Source organism: Panthera tigris, chromosome B1 (genome assembly GCF_018350195.1).
Source record: "Panthera tigris isolate Pti1 chromosome B1, P.tigris_Pti1_mat1.1, whole genome shotgun sequence".
In the NCBI taxonomy this organism is placed as follows: Eukaryota; Metazoa; Chordata; class Mammalia; order Carnivora; family Felidae; genus Panthera; species Panthera tigris.
The window spans coordinates 37,991,386-38,008,165 of NC_056663.1; the positions used below are offsets into that span (position 1 = coordinate 37,991,386).

A 16,780-nucleotide genomic window follows, 5' to 3' on the forward strand; every position below is an offset into this window, starting at 1 on the left:
GTGTGAGCAGCCAAGGGGCAGAGGGAGAGGGGGGAAAGAATCCTGTGCTGTCAGCCCAGAGCCTGATGCAGGACTTGATCCCATGAACTGTGAGATCATGACCTGAGCTCAGATCCAGAGTTGGATGCTGAACCAACTGAGCCACCCAGGCACCCTGACAACAGTGGCGCATTTTCTCTGGACACGAACTCTTCATTTGGAGGCCAAGTCTCTAATTTGCATTAGTGTTCAGCCTTGGTGTTATACATTCTATGAGTCTTAACATGTGTAATGATGTGAATCCACCTTTGTGGTACCGTGTGAAAGAGTTCCACTGCCTGAAAAGTCCTCTGTGCTGTGCCCGTTTCTCCCTACATTCACCCCAACCCTTAGCTCCATAGCCTTGCTCTTTCCAGGTGTCATGTAGTTAGAATCATAGAGTGGATGTCTTTGAATGTTTAGAAAGTGAAAATATCCTGGTAATTGAATGTAGGCATTCAAGATATTCTTTGCCCTTTGTTTTGTTTAGTTGCTCATCAGTAGAGGATCTGATGACCTCTGCCTTCCATGACAAAAAGTATGATTTCTCTAGATGTGTGTCACCTAATGGGGAGGGTTGAGAAAAATGACCTCATGAACCACTACAGAGCACTCACATTGGGATCATCCTCCTCTGTGATGTGCGGTGGGTCTAGATAGACTCTCTAGCAATGGAAGGAGACAGCCTCAAGAGGTTAGAACTATATCAAAGTGGAATGCCAAATCTTTCCTTCTTACGTTGCCATTGGAAATAAGACGAGGGAGAGTCTGTTTGCTATGGTTTGGCCATGCTGCAAAGTACAATAGCTATAGAGCACACTTTGTGAGGGGGTGTTTCCTCCTAAAACTGAAGAGTGTCTGCTGAAGAGCTGGGGAAGTTCTGCCGTGTTACAGCAAAATAAAGATACTCTCTTTCAACTCCTCTAATAGTGGAAGTCCAGAAAAATCATGCTAGTTTCAGTCTGACATTGTCAGCTCATGATAATCATTCTCCTAACGATACCAGTTTCCTCCAGTGTCACAGTGTCGGTCAGTGATGGCCATTGTAAACATCAGTTCCCCTGTAGGTGTCAAATTCTGATAAAACCCATTCTTGCTCTTGGTCAATATAGAGGAGAAAGTAAGATTTCTTAGTGCTTTAAGCCTACGAATGGTATAATTACCATTCAGTGTAGTGTGGTTTCCAGGTGAGGTCCCAAAGCAATACTTTTTAACAAATCATAAGCCGTACACTTGTAATTTTCCTCTATTTTTCGATTGTTGATTTAACCTGTATTTTGCTTTCTTCTTTAGGAGCAGATAAGAATGCTGAGGAAGATTCTATAGCCAGGTAGGATTTTTGTGGATTTGTAAAAATGACATTTGCTGGGGCACCCGGGTGGCTCAGTCGGTTAAGGGTGTGACTCTTGATTTCAACTCAGGTTTGTGAGTTCAAGCCCCATGTCGGGTTTTGCGCTCACAGCCTCCTTGGGATATCTTTCCCGATTTCTGTGGGCACTCACTCTTAAAGTATAAAGGAATGAAATGAAATGAAACGGATAATGAAAGGAAAGGGAAGGGAATGAATGAACTGAAAACATGTGTCTCCTAAGGGAACGCAGAGAACAAAAGCAGTTGTTGCGTGTTCTACACTGGACCAGACACTATATCCTATGGGTAACATCTGTTCAGTTATATAGTCATTGTATAGCTTTGCCAAGTAGCTGTGCTGTTGTAGCCTACATTTTATTACTTTGGCAACTGTGGTTCAGGGAGGTTGATGACTCGACCATGATTCCATAGTTAACGGGTAGCTGAGGGGCTTTGCCCATCAGCCCGTGAAGCTTCCACATCCATTCCCTGGTTCCTCAGCAGCACTGAGATGAAGATACAGATCCTAGGGCAGATCAACTCAGAATGTCAAAGGTAATGATGTCGGAACACTAATTTAGGGTTTGCTTAAGAACCCAGGTTAGTCCAAGCATTTGGCCTCATATATTTGACCACTGGTGCCAACCAAAGTCATTAGTGCAGTGGTAACTAGTCCCTTGTTTTTACCATCCGAGATTTTAGGGTGGATGTCAGCTATGGCCATGGTGTCAAGGCTTTTCCATAAAAAGCAAGATGTTGTCAGGCAACTCCTTACATGTAGTGATATCCCCTCTTCTTGAGACAAATGAGTTTTCTGTAAGGGAAGGATATCTAGTTGTAGACCATGTTACATTAACTAAACTCACTCTCTATTTCGAGGATATTGCTATATGATTCTCTGTTGCCTAAGTTCCCAGGCTGGTTTCCCTTTGGGCTAGTATCCTTGTCTAGTTCTAGGAAGCTTTTCGGGTTTTTTTGGAGTTTTTTTTTTTTTCCAATGACTTTTTGTACTGTGTTTTTGCCTTTTGACTTTCTTCTCTTTTTTCCTTGGTATTTCTTCTTTTTTTTTCCAATAATTTCCCCACTTCTGCCATTTAAGGACTCTCCATTATTCCAGAGGCCAAATCAAAAGCACTTAGAGTCTCCAGATTTAGGGAACCTCAGAGATTAATTCCTCAAAACACCCTCTGGTCCGTCAACCTATGTTTCACCTCCTTGCCCAATGGTTGTTTCCCTGGAGAATTGGAAACTCAAAAGAGATTGAAGTGACCTATTTGGATATGATAAGTGACAGAAATGCGATTTAAATTCTGGTTTTCTTTCTTTCTTTCTTTCTTTCTTTCTTTCTTTCTTTCTTTCCTTCTTTTTTGTCTTGATCTTGCAGGCAACTGTTTTAATAATAGAAGGCTGGGGAGTGGGTCTAATGAATACAGTGAAGGAGGGTAAGAATCGAATTAGCAGAGGAGACCAGGTTTCAAGGAGAACAACACTGAGTTGGTTAGGAATACGAGTTTGAGAAAAGATGTCAGAATATGGGGGGTTATGCCAAGTGAGATAAAGGTGAATGACAGGAATGAAGGACCCAGGATTAGGGGAGTTGTTTAGAAAGGCATATTCAAATAGAGAGTTCAAGAGGGTCGTGATCAGTTTTCTGCTTTTGTGTGTGTTGGTTTCATTAAAGGTGCGAGCATACCTCAGATTTTCTGATGAGAGAGATTAAAAATCATTTGAGCTTCTGGGAAGAGTCTGTTTACAGCAGATAGAAATATGATATCCCCTACTTCCACCCCAACTGAGGGAGGATAGCTTAGATCCTCTCAAGGAATTGGAGGTGGGGGTGAAGATTCCGAACATCAGAGATGTATGGCCCAAGGCAAGCTGTCTCCTCACTCCACCTCTTTTCCTAAATCTGTGATGCCCTTCCCATGTACTTGCAGGGCTGGGCAGGGGTAGGTCTGACTTGTGAAATCAGTAAGGGAGCTTCATCTGGATCGGTGATAACATGCCTATGTTGAGGTGACTGTGTGGATGAGTGAGACTCCCAATTCGCTTGTTCTCCAGGAGCAGGACATGGTCCCTACCCTCGGTCATTGGAGCCCATCCTTGTTGTAGGAGTGTATGGCTTCATAGGCTACAGATTGAAAGGTTGGGGAATGCCACAGAACCGTGCCGAAGAGTGATGTAGGAGTGGGAGCTCATAGGGAAGAAAATATTCAGGCAGCGTATAGAGAAATAGAGGCACAACTACCAGGACCATTTTGATCACAGTCTCCCTCCTTGGGTAGCTGAATGCCCCTGAAGGCTTGGAGTGTCTTGCTAGTTATTATGGACCTAAACAAGGCAAGACCAGTGTGGGAACAAAGTTGGCCTTGGGAACTTTGAGTCTTTCAATCTCTAGTTAGTACTACCACTCATAACATAGAAACCTAAACTTCGATACGTTTACTTAAACGGAGGTCTACGTGACACACAATGTAATATGTGATGCAACAACTCTGGATGTTTCACCGTGATCGCCATAAGCGTAGCTCCCATCTGTTAATGTATGAGGCTATTACGATACCACAGGCTAGATTCCCTATGCTGTACCTTTGAGCCTTGTGATTTATTCATTCTATAACTGGAACCCTGAACTTCCCTCTCCCCTTCCCCCATTTTGTCCATCCCCCCACCTCCCCTCCCTTCTGGCAAGAGTCAAATCTCTGCATTTATGGGTGTGTTTCTGCTTTTGCTCTGTTTGTTCATTGATTCCCCTTTTTACATTCTACACAGAAGTGAAATCATAGAGGATTTGTCTTTCTCTGTCTGACTTATTTCACTTATCCTCATGCCATCTAGGTACATCCATGATGTTGCAGATAGCAGGATCTCATTCTCGTTTAGAGCTGCGTAATATTTCATTGTGTGTGTGTGTGTCTGCGTGTGTGTTTGTATGTGTTTGTGTGTGTGTGGTATCCAAACAGTATTGTGGGTACTGGCGTACAAAATAGCCTCATTGCTCAGTGGAATAGAACCGCAAACCCAGACATCAATCCACCACTGTATGGTCAGTTCATCTTCCACAAACAGGAAAGACTATCCAGTGGGGAAAAGGCAGTCTCTTCACCAAATGGTGTTGGGACAACTGGACAAGCCACATGCCAAAGAATGAACCTGGACCAATTTCTGTACCATACACACAAATAAACTCAAAATGAATTAAAGACCTAAGTGTGAGGCTTGAAACCATAAAAAAAAAAAATCCTTGAAGAGAGCACAGGCCGTCATTTCTGTAACTTTGGCTGTAGCAACATTTTACTATTTATGTCTCTTGAGCCAAGGGAAATAAAACAAGAATAAAGTTTGAGGACTACTTCAACCTACAAAGCTTTTGCACAGTAAAGGAAAGAGTCAAAACTGAAAGGCAACCTCTGGAATGGGGGAACAAATTTGGAAATATGTGGCAAATCCAGTAAAGGGTTAGTGTTCACAATGTCTAAAAACTTGATTCATGTCAACATCACCCCCCTCCAAAAAAGCCCAGTTTACAAATGAGCAGTACACATAACCAGACACTTTTCCAACGACAACAACAGATCGTCAACAGACACATGAAAAGATGCTCCCCCAAACTACAACGAGATACCACGTCACACCTGTCAGAATGGCTACACTCCAAGACACAAGAAGCAAGTGTTTGCGAGGATGTGGAGACTAAGGAAACCTCTTGCACCGTTGGTGGAAATGCAAATGGGTGCGGCCCCTGTGGAAAACAGTATGCAGGTTCCTCAAACAATTAAAAACAGAACTCTCCTATGATCCAGTAATTGCACTACTGGATACTACCCAAGAGAATACAAAAACAAGAATTCCACGGGACACACGCACTCCTGTGTTTATTGCGGCATTATTTCCAACAGCCAGCGCAAGCGTCCATTGACAGCTGAGTGAACGAAGAAGAAGCCCTATATGAATGTATGTGTGTGTGTATATGTATGTCCATACACACACACACGCACACGCACACGCACATGCACACACACACACACACACTGTAATATTACTCAACCATAAAACAATGCAATCTTGCCATTTGCAATCACCTGGATGGAGCCTGAGGGCAGTATGGTAAGCAAAGTCAGGGAAAGACAAATACCATATGATTTTACTCATGTAGCCCTTAAGAAGCAACAAACGAGCAAAGGGAGGAAACAAAAGGGGAGACAAACCAAGAAATAGGCTCTTACCTGCAGAGAAGAAACGGATGGTTGTGGAGAGGAGGTGAGTGGTGGGAGGGGTGAAAGAGATGATGGGGATGAAGGAGTGCCCTTGTCATGATGAGCACGGGGTGAGTATGGAGTTGGTGAATCACTATTTTGTACAACTTAAACTACTATAACTCTGGATGTTCCTATTACTGGAATTAAAATAAAACTTAATGACAAAACCAGAGGCCAACTTTTCATTATACCAAGAAACTTCGTGGAATAAACAGATAGGTGCCCTTTCCCTTAACTTTTTTAAATTTTGTTTTTAAATGAATGAACATGTGTTTGTTGTATTTTTTTGCTCTAAAGGCTTTCCGACAAACCTGGTCCTGACGATTCATGGTCTACCTCATCTAGCCAAGACTTAGATTTTGGTACCAAGGTAAAGTACCCTCCTGTGAAACTCACTTTCCTGCTCTGAATTGAGTTTTCTCCCTTATTCACTCTGAAAATTTAAGAGGAGCCTGTGTATCATCATTTTATGTGTGTCATGGAAAGTTGGCAAGAACAAACCACTTTACAGATACATGACGCGTTGAATGTTTTGTTTTGTTTTGTTGTACTTTGGTAAATCCTACAGGTGGAGGCTGATAAAAGAATGGGCTGGAAAATATATAATGACCGTCAAATTATATTGGGAAAAGCTTTCCCACAATGGAGGCAATATGACGTTTGCTTAAGGATAAGGATTCTTACTGTGATCGTAACATGACTGATAATACTCACGCCTAAATGAAACGTGATTGGGTCCAAGTATCTATTGTAGGTTGCCCCCCGCCCCGGGCAAGTTTTATTTTGGTGAGATACAGGATTTTCCTTTGGCTCTATCCTTTGTTCTACATTTAGAATAAAACCATATTAGAAAATGTAGAAATCTAGGTGTTTACATTATTTCTCAACATTTACCTTACAAAGGTGTTCCCCTGTAGTTTTGAAATAACTCCATGAAGAGTAAGTTAAAATTGTGCATCTCCCCGGAGAATACGTATTTTGCTGAAAAGAGTAGCTCTATGGGCAGAGGCTCTTCATAGCCAAGGTGTCAAATTTCTAATTTCAGAAATCTTGCCCATTCTAGCTTTGAACACTATCTCCTCCTAGTCCTTGTGTCAGATTCTAAAATTTAAAGTTTCAGACATCTGATATTTATTTCAGTATTCATTTCAAAGTCCCTAAATCATGATAAGCTCCTGGAGGTTAGGAAACGCACTGGTTTGACTCCTGGAGCTCCTAAAATAAAGTCTTGCTTGGAAGAAGCAATGTCATGGTTTTTGAATGTGAACAAATGAGTAGGGAAATGGAATTCCGTAGAATGGAGTTTGAAAAGTAACAAAATACGCATGATACATCACAATTAAATATGTGAATTTAAAAAGTCAGGCTTCAGTTTATATTCCGTTTTAGTGTTTAACATGTATACACGCAAATGAATTCTATTGAGGCAATCAGGAGTTACATAAGAAAGAAGGTTACAGTATATTTTTAGTATCCTCCCATTGTGAGCTTAGAAGTGCAGGGAAAAAGTCCTCAGCCTTTGTTGGTTTAACCCCATCTGTGTCCCATTACCTACATCCTTTAAAGGTTCCCATTTCTTCCTAGAATTCTCATTCCCAATTCTTTCTCCATAGTGAATGTTGACGTGTTAGGAACCTCTCTTTTTCTGTTCTTTTGTTAGTCTAGTAATAATTTCTAGCTTTTCGGAAGCGATAGATGCCAGGAATTGAACAATTTATTTATAGTGAAAAAAATTAAATTCTTTATTACAGTATTTATAACCAGATAACTGTAGAGTGATAAGAGTCAGTATTATTAGGGATATACTGTGAATCAAAGCCTCTCTTTTACATAAATATTATATACATAGATACATAGATGGATATGGATATAGATAGATAGATAGATAGATAGATATAGATAGATAGATATAGGTAGAGATATATATAATATACACATATATACACATATATTTACACTTATATATAAATACACACTTATATGTATACATATTTATGTACACCTATACGTACACACACACACACACACATATATATATATATATATATATATATATATATATATCACACATATATAAAGACATATATCTTTAAAAGGTTTAAAAGGGACTATTTTTCATAGTATATTCCCAATCCTACTTATGTACCTGTTGAAAAATGTATGTTGTTTCCACTTACCTTCTTTGGCTCACATTTTTCCTTTTCTTTTTTGTCTTAAGCTCATGCTTGATTGATTGGTCATTTGTTTTGTTTTGTTTTGTTTTTTTCCTTTTTCCCTCTTCTCAACCCATGCTTATTACGGTATTTTTAATTTTTTTTCAAAGTTTATTTATTTTTGAGACAGAGAGAGACACAGAGTGCAAGCGGGGTAGGGGCAGAGACAGAGAGACACACAGAATCCAAAGCAGGCTGCAGGCTCCGAGCTGTCAACACAGAGCTCAACGTGGGGCTGATAACCACAAACCGTGAGATCATGACTCATGAGCTGAAGGTGGATGCTGAACTGACTGTGCCACATATGTGTTCCCCGCACCGGGCTCGTTTTTAATGGTTTACCCCTACCCTAATTTGTCCTTGCAGAAACTATTTCTTTAGTGTCTGTTCTTTTAGTACATCACTGTCTGTCAACTCCATTGTCAACATATTGGTTATGGAATTCTACTGTCTGTGTGTGGTTTCCATCCAGGGCTCGTTGCCCCACAAGGTTTATTATCCTTGTTTTTCTCTTTCTTGGAAGGGGCTGAGATAAATGTTTTTGAAATGTTTGCATTTCTCTTGGAAAGGGAGGGAGAGTGAGAAAGAATGAGCAAGTGCTCGTTGTTGTGATCTGACAATATGCAAGGTATGATCTCAGTCCTTTTATATTTGTGGAGGGCTGTTTTGTGACCCAGGATGTCACTTGGAGACATTGGAGAATGTTCTATGTGCACTTAAGAAGAATGTGCGTTCTACTGCTGTTGGATGAAAAGATCTTAATATATCGGTGTTGATATCCATGTATATAAATGTATATATATGAGGCCAATATATATCTATGTATATCTGAATACATCTGGTCCAATGACACATTGGGTCTGTGTTTCCTTACTGATTTTCTGCCTTGACGATCCGCCTTTTGCCATGAGTGGAGTCTTAAAGTCGTCTACAATCATGGTATTTGTATGTATACATTTAATCATGTTTGTGAGTAATCGATTCATATGTGTGGGCGTTTCACTTTGGGGGCATAAACACTTGCAATTGTTAGCTCCTCTTGATGGATAGACCCCTTAATTATGATCCAATGCCCTTCTGAATCTGTTACTACAGTCTCTGGTTTAAAATCTAGTCTGTCTGGTGGAAGTGTGGCGACTCCAGCTTTCTTTTGACTTCTAGTAGCATGATAGGTGGTTCCCCATACCTTCTCTTTGAACCTGGAGGTGTCCTGGGGTCTAAAATCAGTGTCTTGTTGACAACATATAGATGGATCTTGTTGTTTGGTTTTGTTTTGTGTTTTACCCATTCTGATTCCCTGTGTCTTTTGATTGCGGCATTGAGTCCATTCCCATTCAGAGTGATTAGTTAAAGATATGGATTTAGTGTCATTGTGTTATCTGAAGGTTTCATGCTTTTGGTGAGGCCTCTGGTCCTTTGTAGTCTCTGCTGCTTTCCACTCACAGAGTCGCCCGTTAGGATCTCCCGCAGGGCTGGTTTAGTGGTCATGAACTCCATTAGGTTTTGTTTGTCTGGGAAAGCCTTTCTCTCTCTTTCTGTTCTAAATGTCAGCCTTGCCTGGGAAGGGATTCTTCGCCGCAGATGTTCCCATTCAGCACATTGACCGTTTCCTACCCCTCCCTTCTGCCCTGCCAAGTTTCTTTGGACAGGTCTGCTGCTACCCTTATGTGTCTTCCCTTGTCGATTAAGACCCGTTTGTCCCTAGCTGATTTCAGAATCCTCTCCTTATCTTTGTAGTTTTCTAGTTTCGCTATGGCATGTCGTGGTGTTGACCTGGGTTTGTTGATTTGGAAAGGAATTCTCTGTGCCGCCAGGACTTGGATGCCCGTTTCCTTCCCCAGATGAGGGAAGCTCTCAGCTATAAGTTGTTCAAAAAAAACCTTCTGCCCCTTTCTCTCACTCTTCTTCTTCTGGGACTCCTAGGATCTGGCTAATATTTCATCTCACTGAATCACCTAGGTCTCTACTACCTGCCTCGTGATCTAGTCATTTCCTTCCTTTCCTTTCCCTGCTTCGTCTTTGTCCACAATTGTATCTTCTGTTTCACCGATTCTGTCTGCTGCTTCTCCCGTCCATGCTGTCACTGCATCTAGTTTACTTTGTATCTCCTTTACACCATTTCATGTTCAGCGTTCATCGTGACGATTCCTTAGGTCCTTGATCTCTGAAGCAGTAGATTGTCTGCTGTCTTCTATGCGTGGTTTCAAGCGCAACTATGCGTCTTATGAGTGTCATTCCAAAAATGTGCTCACATATATGGTTTCTGTCTCTTTTGAGCCCTTCTCTGGCTGTCCTTTCTTCCCGGAATTTTTTTGAGGGGAATTCTGCGATTTCGTCGTTTTGGCTAGATTCCTGCCCTTTATGTGTGTTAATAGCTTGTTCTGTGTCCCACACCTGCGAGTACTACTGTAATAAAAAGAGCTCCTACACTGTCCAGGGCCTGGCAGTTGAACAAATTTTTTTTGAGTGTGTTGTGTGCACTCTTTCGGTGCGTCTTTGGCTGCTGTTCTCGCTACTTGGAGTGGCGGTTTGGGCCTTCCAACAGGTGTGCTTTGATTTGTTTGTTGAAGTAATCCTGGAAAAAAGGGGAAGAAGATGGGGAAGAATCCTTAGCCCAAACAAAAAGAGAAATGACTGGAGTTGAAAAAAAGACCAGGAAGTGACTCAAAGGAGCTATAGGGCTTAATCCAGAAAGAGAGGGAGGAAAATGAAGAAGGAGATCGAGAAAAGTATAGAGAAAATGCACAATCAAACAAACAAAGAACCAGAACAGAGGATCAAAGGAAAAAAATATCTATAGATATATCTATAGATATATCTGTGTATAGATATATAGGTATATATTAAGATATAGAGATAAATGTAGATATATAATTAGCTTTGACCCACGTCAACTCGAGACTACTAGGCTGTTTCCAAAGGGAGAAGGGGAAAGAGGAGAGTAGAAAGAGAAAAAAGGGAAAAGAGAAGAAAGGGAAAGCAAAGGAAAGAAAAGATGGGTGCCTGGGTGGCTCAGTAGGTGAAGCGTCTGACTCTTGAATTTGGCTCACGTCATGTTGTCGCTGTTGGTGGGTTCGAAACCCCCAACAGGTTCTGCAGTGAGAGCATGGATCCTGCTCAGATTCTCTCTCTCTCCCTCTCTCTGCATCTCTTCTGCTTGATCACTCACTCTCTCTCTCAAAATGAAGAAATAAACATTAAAAAAGAAAAGGAAAGACAAAAGAATAATAACTCAAACGAAAACAAACAAACAAACAAACAAACAAACAAACAAACTAAGATAGAAAACCGGAGGAGAGTTGTCTCTTGGTGCCTGGGACTGGTGGCTGTGCTGGTCTAGAGCAGGGGCTATCTGGTCCCATCAGTGTCAGTCTCACTCCTATAGAGAAGCAGTTACGAGGCACAGAGTGTCAGGGTTTGGTGTAATGGGCCTGCCTTCACTGAGGCTCACTGTCCATTCCCTGAAGCCCCACGATGTTGGTCATGGGGAGAGACATGGCGACACCCCATCTATCCTGCCCACACGAGGTGTCTCAAAACTCACTGTTTAGGCTATCCTCACGGAATAGCCTGGGGAGCCGGCTTGCCTTGCTGCACAGTCCCCTGTGCCACCTGAGTACTGAGCTGGGATTCAAAACCCTGTAGGATCCCGCTTTGCTCGGACCTGGTAGTGGAGTTGCGCCACTCTGCCCAGTGGACAGAGGGCCTCTGGCTCGTGCCTGCACGGTCTTTTTCCCTTGGGCAGGGCAATACCTCCCCTTTCCACCATACTCAAGGTGTTCTCTCCCAGTGTAGCCCTGAGATTGCTACCAAGCCTAGGGGCGGCTCCCTCCCCACCAGGCATGGGAGGTGGTAGCTTTGGTCGAGAGAAAGTGTGGCCACCTTGAAAATTCTGTTTTTTACCCTCTACGGCTGTTTTCCAAAGTAGAAACTGGCTCTCTGGACCTCTCCTTCGTCTGTGGTCCGGACAGGCTTTCTCATATCCAAATGCACTTGCCACAGCCTCTCTCTCTCTACCTTCCTTTCGTTTCTCCACCAAAGGCCTTCCCCCACTGCATGCCTGTGCTGCCCATTTTATTTCTCCCAATTCTCATACACACCCTTCTGTCCCGCCAAGCTGTCACTCTGCACCTGCGGAGATTTTTCTGTCCCTCTGCAGCCTGTATCCCTGGTATTCCAAGTGTTGTGACCTCAATACTGCTGTGTTTGAGGGACAAGGGAAATTCTGATCCCCTCCCCTGCCATCTTAACTCCCCCCTCCACCTTTTGCTTTGCTTTTCGCAATTGCAAAGTTGGGTGCCTAATCGACTAAGTCACCCAGGCCCCCCAAAGAATACTTGTTTTCCATGGGAAGATGTTCAAAGGCCAATAAAATGGCCCTTGTGTCCAGAAAAGAATGGCAAAGTTAGAATGGGTTTTTGATGTTCTCATTTGGGTCTATAATAAGTTCCCGTAAGCTCTTAGCGATGACATCATAAAGGTATACATTTGACCCTTGAACAAGATGCGTTTGGACTGTGGGAGTCCACATACATACAGATTTTTTTCAATGAATACAGTACCATCCTGTAAACATATTTTCTCTTCCTTATGATTTTCTTTTGCATCTTGGTTTTTTTTTAATTATTCATTTTGGGAGAGAGAGAGAGGACAGAGCACGTGAGTAGGGAAGTGGGGGCAGAGAGAGAATTTTCATCAGGCTCCACACTGTCAGCGTTCAACTCAGGAAGTATAGATCATGACCTGAGCCAAAGTCAAGAGCCTGACCCTGAACCGACAGTGCCACCCAGCACCCCTTCCTTACGAGTTTCTTAGTAACCTTTCCTTCAGTTTATAGTGTAAAAATACAGTATGTAATACATATAACAGGGAAAACATGCATTAACCGACTGTGTATATTGTTGGTGAGCTCAGCATTCCGTTATCCTAACTCTGACCTCCCATGCTCAGTTTACAGAGTCAATGGCCAAACTAGGCCGAAAAGGTAGATTAGACCTAGAGAGCATATACAAGCGATTCTGCTTTAATGTTCTGGTTTTCAATACATATATACTTTTTGCTTTTTAAGTGTGACTGCTTTTAAAGTAGGAAATTCGGTAGGAATTTTTGTTTTTTTGATTTGGTTTTGAGGTTTCAAAAGATATTTGTGGATTTTCGAGTGCATGGCCATCAGAGCCCGTAACCCTTGCTTTGTTCAAGGGCCAACGGTATAGTGATTTGGTACTTTTGAGATCTTCTCAGTGAGATTAGTGTAAATGTTTTGACCTTAATTAATTGGTCCTTGTATACTGAGTACGTACCAAGCAGTTAGCTACTGAGTGTACAAGTGGAGGGTTTAGGTTGTTGTGGTCGGAGCAGAAAAGTAAGTCAACAGCAATCTGTTATAAGTCACTATAAAGGCTTCATCGGTAGGGAATGGACAATGTTAGTTGAGAGAATATTGGGGGCGTTTGTAGTGAGGATGAGGATGAGAGTGGGAGTGGGAATTTTGGTAGTCAGAAAAGATCTGAGAGTGGCAAAAGGTGCCAAGTGAAAGATGAGAAGGACCAGTCGTGTAGACCGTGGCGAGGGACATTCTGGACAGAGAGGACCACGGATCATCATTTTACTCCAACGTCTTAGAGTGACCAAGCTGTAGGAAGGCTCACTCCATCATCATAATCATTATTATTGTTGTTGTGTGTAAAAAAGAAAATGTGCATAGTGAAATGAGTGCTTGGCACATTTTAGGTGACTAAGACATACATGTACTTATACTTGCCGTTTGAATGCTTACTACACATTCTGAAGAGTTCCATACCTATATCTACATTGTTTCTGCTACTAGTTCATCATAATTTTAAGAAAAGTTTTTCTTACTACTTTGCCATTCGATCCAACCCTTCTTTCGTCAAGAAAAAGGTCAAGCCTCTGTTTACCTAAACGAAGCAGCAGCTACGACAGTGTTTTGTTGATACACAACATGATATACTCCAAAGTTTCTGATCATGTGAGGTATGAATTGACACTGAAACAAATGTCTGCCATTTTATTAGAAGCAGTTTTCATTTATAGCAAGTACACTTTTAAAGATTTTGTTTCAAAACTTATTTCAAATGTCCTTTTATTTTGGTCAGGAATGCAAAGGAAGGGGTTTTGTTAGTTCCTTTTTGAAATCTGCATACAAGCCAGGCTTCTGCCTTTGAAAGTATTTATTCTGGCCTTCCATGATCAGTTTAGAGAGTCAATAGCCAAATGAAGATTCAAAGGGACGCTGAATCAAGAGAGCATATATGAGGTTTTGTATTTAAATGTTTTGGTGTTCAATACGGTTTTCTTATTTGTAAGTCTGATAGTTATTAAAATCATAAATTCAGATATTTTCTTGGAAAAGGATTAGGAAGTCTTCACGCAACTCATTACTGATGCTCCTTTTAACAGTGTGTGTCTGAGAAGCCCAACAAAGATGTTCCTCATGTCTCTGGAGCTGTGGATCAGAAAGGGCAACGTGTATTAAATGGACAAGTAGAAGGTAAGAACTGTATTTTATTCAAAGGTCATTTGACAGAATGTTGATTTCAAACAGGAATACTGATATATTCTAATATCTAAAGAAAACGGCCTGTTAAGTGCATAGGAAAGAGAAAGAGATGTGAAAAGGAGATAAGTTGCATATCGTATGTGGTGTCAGCAACAGATTAAATTGAGAGTGCCACCAAAGGACCTAAATGGCTAGTTCCCTTTCAACACACTGGAAGGCCTAAGGAACCTCAGGAAAGAAGAGACGAGCCAAACAGGGAATGATGTGAATGGCGGAGACTACAGGGAGTAAATGAAGGAAAGTAAGCCGGTGTGTATTGTGTTTCTACTGGAAGGTGGTAAAATACACTAGTCCTTTAAAGGGAAGAGCAGACTATTTGAAATGCAGCAACACTATCAGGTGAGCTTCTCGTACCAGAATTTGTCAGAGTAGTATCCCCGAATGTCCCCACTCTTACTGTGATCCTCACTGTTGGCAAGACATTAAGGACTGACCTAGCTGATGATGCAGAGTTATGTCCTAACTACCATGGGTGAACGAACATAAGCATTTGTAGTCAGTGATAAATGTATATACGTTAATGCCATATAAAATGGGGGTACTTCATACGGTAGTATCATTTAGGGCAAAATAAGAGAATTGGAAAGAGGGTCAGATAGGGAGACATCAAGATAACTCATCTGACATTTTGGATGCCGTATTTGTGAGTTTTGATTATTTTGGCGATAACTGCCTTTAATAGGTGAACTATATTTTTAATGTTCTAGGAACATAAGGAAAAGAAACAAAAGAACACTATAATCAGTAGTATGTTTTCATATTCTGTCTGACAGTTCTGATTGTTGTAGAATGATCCCTGTTACTTCTTTGATTCCTATCTGCCAGAAAAATGAACTAAGTCCTAGGTAGTTGGAGAAAATTAACTGACTTTTCATATTTCAGAGAACTTTTATATGGTAGAACATAGGGGCAATCACCAGGATTTGCTCTCTCTCTCTCTGTTTTTTTTTTTTTTCAGAGTAAAATAAGATTGTTGCTTGTTTCACACTTTCTGACATCATGATTTCATCTATTCCTTTTAAACCTTTCTTCAAATGGATATGTAGGGATGTAGGAATTTTCAAGGCAAACACCAAGAAAAGAGATTCCAGGAAAGGTATTCTGTGACATAACCTTCTGACTGTAACCACGTGAAAGACATCAACCGAAACAATAAAATTCCATATAATGCAGTTGTGTTAGAGGCATCCCAATGACACCCAGATTTGATTATTCACTAGAAGAGCTCACAGGACTCAGCATATAGTTGTAGTCATGCGTGTGGCTTGGTATGGGGACAGGCTAGAAAGGCCAATGAGCACCGAGCAATGGTGCATGGGGTGAAGACCAGAGGAAACCAAGCGCAGGCTTCCAGCAATCCTTTCTCTATGGAGTTAGCAGGATGTGCTAAATTCCTCCAGCATGAAATTAGGACAGCACAAGTGAAATGTTGTCTGCCAGTACGAGGCTTATGGATACTCAGTGCCCGAGGTTTTCATCAAATGCTAATCACATAGGCATCTTCTCCTTAGCATGTCCCAAAATTCCAGGTTTCCACCAAGGAAATCAAGTGTACAGCCTTAAGGACATTGCTTGTACCAGCACTTAGGCACAGTGAACCACTCTTAACCAGCTAGGGAATGGTGGGAACCCTCCTTAAATCCAAGATCCCAGGGAACAACCAAGGGCCAGTCATTCAAGTAGGATGTTCTGAGGGTAGCCATCTTTGGCCTGCTGGATGAAATCTGTTCTGCATAGGAATTATAGCCCTGACGTCATTTTTGGTGGTGTCTTCAAATTTTGTTTTACTAGCAAGTAACATGATGGTTACCATGGTACTGGTTTCAGTTTCATCATCCATATGAAGTAGGTATTTGTATAAAAATTACTAGGGCAATATGAGGTCATTATAATCTTTTTTTTTATGTGATTAAGCTTTCATTATGATTCTGAGGTATGATCAACATAATGATTTTTGATTTAAAATTAGAATGAAAGTCTCGTAATTATATGGAAAACCCAGGTTTGATTCCTATGGTGCTGAACCCCTGTTTATAGGTATAAGATTTTGGATCATATTCATCAATTGTTTTGTTGCCTAAGTATACAAGTAACTGTGGTATTTTTGTGTTTTGTTTATGCATTTTCATATACTTCCAAATGGGAGACAGTACCCCTATTGTGTTACTTTGATCTCTATTTTAATGTTCAAGGTGACTGTATCATGAGTTAGTATATGCTAAGAGTAGCTTCAATGGAAACCATATTTTGTTGTTTTTGTTGTTTCATACATTTAGTAAGCCTGATGTTTTACATCAGTTTTAAGTTCACAGCAAAATATAATAGGAAGTACAGAGAGTCTCCATATACCATACCATGCT

General features: G+C 41.2%; 1 protein-coding gene and 1 long non-coding RNA gene across 2 annotated transcripts in view; one reads left to right on the top strand and one right to left on the bottom strand.

The window, feature by feature from the left end:
- The window catches only part of LOC122237886 (ankyrin repeat domain-containing protein 26), a 299,470-nt gene that overhangs the window by 45,021 nt on the left and 237,669 nt on the right, over nt 1–16,780 (top strand). Inside the window, exons 10-12 of the mRNA XM_042983310.1 lie at nt 1,312–1,348; nt 5,925–5,997; nt 14,261–14,351. Of these exons, the coding sequence (XP_042839244.1) occupies nt 1,312–1,348; nt 5,925–5,997; nt 14,261–14,351 (201 nt within the window). The remainder of the gene's footprint in view (nt 1–1,311; nt 1,349–5,924; nt 5,998–14,260; nt 14,352–16,780) is intronic.
- Nucleotides 9,312–12,229, bottom strand: LOC122237889. Its single transcript, XR_006216617.1, has 3 exons — nt 11,744–12,229; nt 10,891–11,016; nt 9,312–10,415 (listed from the first exon to the last, which is right to left on the bottom strand). It is a non-coding gene; the product is annotated as an uncharacterized LOC122237889 (long non-coding RNA).